The sequence below is a fragment of the Oncorhynchus clarkii genome, chromosome 14 (assembly GCF_045791955.1).
Source record: "Oncorhynchus clarkii lewisi isolate Uvic-CL-2024 chromosome 14, UVic_Ocla_1.0, whole genome shotgun sequence".
Lineage (NCBI taxonomy): Eukaryota > Metazoa > Chordata > Actinopteri > Salmoniformes > Salmonidae > Oncorhynchus > Oncorhynchus clarkii.
In genome coordinates, this window is record NC_092160.1 from 13,247,895 (window position 1) to 13,253,894 (window position 6,000).

At 40.3% G+C, this 6,000-nt stretch overlaps 1 protein-coding gene across 1 annotated transcript; it reads right to left on the minus strand.

Annotated features, from left to right (window-relative positions):
• Positions 1-302: 302 nt before the first annotated feature.
• On the minus strand, positions 303-4,569 carry LOC139365989 (adhesion G protein-coupled receptor E5-like). Its single transcript, XM_071103059.1, has 10 exons — positions 4,523-4,569; positions 4,328-4,417; positions 3,864-3,995; positions 3,645-3,682; positions 3,406-3,522; positions 3,110-3,272; positions 2,202-2,324; positions 1,895-2,061; positions 1,588-1,752; positions 303-595 (listed from the first exon to the last, which is right to left on the minus strand). Exons 1-10 carry the CDS (start codon positions 4,551-4,553, stop codon positions 437-439), a joined length of 1,185 nt encoding a protein of 394 aa, XP_070959160.1. The 5' UTR covers positions 4,554-4,569; the 3' UTR covers positions 303-436.
• Positions 4,570-6,000: the final 1,431 nt, after the last annotated feature.

Sequence of the window (6,000 nt, forward strand, 5' to 3'; positions counted from 1 at the left end):
TTGGAGCAAAATATTGCAAGATGATTGAATGACAGGGCCAAATATTATTTTCACTTGATTAGCTCTCAGAAAATAGTTACAACAACAACAAAGTGGCTTGATACTTGACAAATGCAGCGTTGGGTGGATATACCACTATTCTAGGAAAATTCATGCCACAAATTATAGGTAAAACTCGTGAGCCTAAAATGACTTATGTATTTTGACATATAGTTAAGAGCTCATATGCTACAGTCTAGAACTAATAAGAGTTCTATACATGAGATATTGTATATCTATTAATATAAAGTTGTGTTCTTATATTTTTGTTTTTTTGATATAATACTTAATTTTTTTTTAAATGCTGGCATTTGGATGTCTTTGCAAGCCAAGAGACAATGTTACAAATGGATTCCAAGTAGCTTTTCTTAGAACACAAATAGTTCAAATCCATGTCTTATTTTCTATGTAGCTGTACATCCTCTTGCAGCCGGCGTCCTCCACGGCGTTTGCGGCTGACAAAGCGACACCACAGGGTGGTGATCAGGGACAGGAACACACAGGTCAGTGCCACAACAACACCCACCCACATCACCAACGACAACTGCCCGCTTCCCTGCCGAAGAGGAATAACAAGCATCAGACACACACCATCTAGACAGTATGAACATATCAAACAACAGCACTTAACTATAGCACTCAACAAGTATCAGACACACACCATCTAGACAATACGAACATATCAAACAACAGCACTTAACTATAGCACTCAACAAGTATCAGACACACACCATCTAGACAGTATGAACATATCAAACACACATTCGAGCCTCCAAAAGAACATCAGCACTTAAGCACTCAACAAATATCAAACTCCCCTAAATAATGTGACAAATTAATCAAACACTTACATTTAGTAGTTTAAAACACGAACATTTGAAGATGACAGTCTCTGACACAGAAGTCTCTGACACAGATATCTGGGAATATATTTTCTCCCTCTTCAGATGTGCTACAGTAAGTTTCCATCCATTTGTCAACAGATTTACATGGGAATACTCTAAAATCAGCATTAAAACAATATGTGCATTTTCCCACCAGAGAGGTGTTTCCATCACATTGACTTGTTGCGGATAAAAGGCTGTACTTGATGACATAGTGCAGATAAAAATACAGATAAAAATATAAAAATACCACCCCGGTATTGAAACGTGCCCTTAAGCCCACAGCGCTATTTGAAAGCAGTATCAAACTCATCACCATGCACATTCACCACCCTGTGAAGTTCAACATAAACATATTTAATCTGTTGCCTAATAAACTGCATGCTTTCCCGACAAGTCATAGTGGGAGGACCACACACGTCATAGCGTGACTCCAAGTTTACTTCCATATCATGGTTATTATATCAATATTTGGCCTTAAAAGCGTTTCCACCGACATGTCTTGCATAATTATTTTTACCGATACAATCCCACCATGTCTAGCTTATTTAGTTTTCTTGACATTGAGAAAGTTTTCATCAGGCCTGTCATTACATTTTTTAAACGACATGTACTTTACTCGCATAAAAAGGTGAGATGGAAAACAGGTTAGTGTTCTCTTTACCTGTCCCTGATGGATTCCCTTCAGCAGAGCGAATGTGCTGAGATGGTTGCAGGAGCACAGAGTGTGGGTGGAGTTCGAAATCACTAAGGTGCAACCCCTCCCAGACCACACCCCCGGTCCATTCTCATCCGACCAATAAACACAGGTGGGGTCAACATCACTGGACTAGGACACAGTGTATATGGGTTGGGGTCAATTCCATTTAGACTCAGTAAATTCAGGAAAGAATGTGACTTCATGAAAAATATATCAATGAACAACATGTTTTACTGACAGTCAGAAACTATTAAGTAGAGACAAGTGTTACCTGCAGGTGATGGAAGGTGAGATTAACCTGTTGGGGCAGGTATGTTGTATTGGAGTTGCTAACGGACACCGTCGCAGCACTGGACATGAGCTGCTGGCTCTGATGAGAAGTGTTGTCCTTCAGACTATCCAGATTCCTATAGCTGAGCAGAACGACATACGCAAACCCTGCACACAAAAAACAACACAAGAAAACATAAGGCCTGACACAAAAACATATACAACTCACAATATCCCAAGTGAATCCATCAATCTATGTCTTTAGTAATATTTTGAGCAGATGATTGGTACTGTAGGACTGTGGCTACCTAGGTAATTCTGGTCATCTCCAACCACCGTCTCCCAGGTGGTGTCAAGTTGAGTGTTCTCATTGGTCAGGCTGACTGGTCCTTTAGGTGGAGTCTTGTCTCTCCTCACCATAATCTCAACCTCTGTTTTTCATCATATTGACAAAATCAACACAGAGCAGAAATCACCATTACTGAAAGAACACAGTATTGCATTAATTATATTTTAAGTTGACACAATGTAATGTGCTTGTTAGTGCTCCGTTTATGGTCAGTATGGTGCTCAGATTGTGGTCTTCCTGTGGTACTGTAACGTCTGCTTCCAACTCACACTCCCAAACACGAAAATCCCCTGAACGCAGCTCACTTTCCAGCTCACACTCTCAAACACATAGATCCCCTGAACGCAGCTCAATCTCCAGATCCCAATCACCTGAATTCTGATCACCTGTTCACACACCTGTATGTCATCATCACGCACAATTTAGTTCAGTTCTTTGCACCCCATCATTGTGAGGTGTTTGTTTTGTGATACACTTCTATTAGGAGCTCTGTTTTTGCATCTGTAATTTAATCCTCCTGTGTATGATAGTGAAGCAGGCAAAAACTAACAATGCCTTTTGTCTATTCCCTGCCTGCACTATAGCCTATGGGATTTCCTCTTATCAACCTATTGCCTGATCTCCCGGACGTTACTAGTCTTTTCCCTGCCTGTACTGTTGCCTTTTTAGATTTTTTGTGTAAGACCTTCTGCCTGCCACTGGACCCAACTATCTGCCGCCTCCTGTGGTCCCTTACAAATAAACACCTGCTGTGCCCTGCGCTTGAAACCAGCTCTCTGTCTCCCATCGTGTTCAATAAAGGTACCTGCGAGGTGGTCAGTAAATGGTAAATATGTGGTCAGCGTGTGCTCAGTGTGTTTATGTTACCGGTGTGGTTGGTCTCTGTCCTGGTCACGTTCTCTGTCAGCAGTGGAGCGATCAGTCTGAATGAGATTTCAATCGTCCTCAGTAACTTAGTCACTTCACTGCTACTGCGGTGACCATTGGACTGGAGGCCCAGTTGAACAACATCAGTGGTATTAACCAGTAACTAGAGAGAGACATAAGGGTTTTGTACGTGTGTGTTAGAGGTCGACCGATTATGATTTTTCAACGCCAATACTGACACCGATTCATCGGCTGACCTCAAGTGTTTGCGTGTGTGTTTCTGTGTGGTGACTTACTGTCAAAAGCACATCTCCAGTTGTCAGCGGTCTTGTCGGTCCAGACGACGTAGAGCTGTTCAACACCAAACAGTTGTTTTTCAACAGAGACAAGAAACTATCAAAGCCTGGTACAGTCTGGGAGGGAGGAGGGGGGGGCATGTGCATTAGTGGGAAAAGGCATACAAGATGCATTCAAGATCATGGAAAAATACCCTTTTCCCAATTAATAATGTAATAATTATAAAGTAAAGCCTTACCTGTCCAGGCTGTGTTTCATACCGGTCACAATTAAGCTCTAATGTAAAAACATGGAGACATATTACCTCAAAAACCATTGTATGTACACTATGTACAGTATAAAACCTGACATAGACTTTTATGGTGGTTCAGTAGTCAGCCTGTACATGGAAGACAGACAAAAGAGTATTTAGACTAAACCCAATACAACAGCACCCAAGAGGAAATGTTTCTCTCACCTGCACACTGAGTTTGTCTGTTGTCATAGTTACTGAATCCTGTGGGACACTTGCACAGGTAGCTGCCCAGCTGATTGACACAGATTCCCCGTTCCCCACAAAAATGTTGGTTCTCAACACACTCATCTATGTCTGATGGAGAATGGGAGTGGTAAAGGGAAAAGTAGTGGAGATGGAAAGATTAAAGACTGTTTTTTGACAAAGAGAGGGTGATAATCCCTCACACGTTAACACAGTCACACTTTCAATAAGATTATATTGACCACCACATGATTCAAAGCCAAGCGATCTGAAGCCAAAATAGCAGAAAAAACATCCCACTACTAAACAGTACATAGTGTTGAATGTTCCTAAACAGGGTCTGTTTAATGCTGGAGATTATCAGAGGTCAACATTACTGATCAAAGCACATTCCTAAAGCAAAATACTATGCAGGAAATTATAACCATATTCTCCATCATTACCAATACAATTCAGAAACTCTGGATTGGAATTCGGTTGAGTAAAGCCATTCACACATCTAGTAACTCTTGTTCCTTGGTCCTTGAGTAGCGCTAAATGAAGACAAAGAAAAGTTGAACTGCACACATGCATATGTTAAATATTTTAAACAGACTTGTGGATGTGTTGGTCAAATAAAAAGCAGAAAATGGACCGACCCACAATCAGTAGAAATAGAATGGCTCCCATGATGTCTGACAACTGGTGAGTTAATGGTACATGTCAGCTTGGTTTTAGTTCTAAAGAATAATTTGGAGACCTCACGGATGTGGTTAGCGCAGGGAAGTAAAAATAGTTCCCCATAACTAGCACCGGCATTTTCTTGGAAGTCGAGAACAAAGAGGAACTGACTGGGTAGCATGAGAAGACCATTTGCATCGCAATTCACATCAGGTTAATTTGTCTAGTTTTGCGTAGACCACGTCCAGGAATTCCATCCCTGAATTAGACTCTAGTGTAGAGGGTCTATCTCCAAGATCAGACATAAGAGGACACACTGATCTAAAACACCAACATGCACAGTATAGACTCTTATCAACAGGGCCACATAAACCAGCTGCCTTACCAAAAGCAGACTTAGAATCCATATTTCACTCTGAAGCAAGGCTACTTATCTTTCTCTTTTCTTTTCAAAATGTCTTGCTCTTGATTTATTTCGAAGATGTCTGACCTTTATGCAAATTTTACAAGTTACTGCAGCAGCATTTCCCGTAACTTTCACATTCTCACTTGCTCTATCAGCATTAACGGGAAAGGGGTTGCAATGCTTAACATTTAGTGTGTCTTTGTGATTACACAAATGAAGAGCATTTCTGGGTTTTTCTTGAAGTGGTGGTGGGACTATTTGTCCATGAAATCAATCATTTTCCTGACGAAATCTCCCTCCATAGCCGAAGCATCCCAATATATTGAAAGGCTACATTATCTAGATTTATGTTAGCTCAAAAGGTAGGTCGATTAACCAATGAAGAGAGAAGTTTCAAGACCTATTGAGAATGAGAGATATCAAAGTCATGATAATGATGGCAAATGCATTTGTGTGATAAACAGCCTGTTGGAAAATGAAGAAGCAACTATGATCAAATGGTGGGAGACAGTAGATTTACAATATTAATATCACTCACACTATGTTCCTTCATGATGATCAATGGTAAATTTTAGGGCAGACATACAGTACATTTCTCTAGTCTGGCTGACACAAGACGCGAAGTTTTCTTGACAAAGCTATCCCTCTCTGTGCACTTGTCGTCACTAGTTACTACAGCCACAGCTTATTTCTAAAATGTCTCTTCTTAATTAATTAAAATTTTATTTGAATCCTAACCCTAAACTTAAACACACGGCTAACCATATGCCTGCCTAACCTTCAACTAAAACCAAAAAGCTTATTTTTTGGGGGATGGGAGATTTTTATGATTACAGCCCAGGTTTGGAACGCTCTTTCTTATTAGTCTATTGACTAATTTACTGCCTGGTGATGTCACCAGCAAGCCAAAACTTAATTCTACCTAAACAGGCTGACATTTTCAAACTGCTCTTACACTAAAAGGGCATTATCATAATGTCCACAATTTCACAGTCTTATTCCAACCTCAAAGTGTTTAAATATACATAAAACTCAGGAAATCATGTTCTT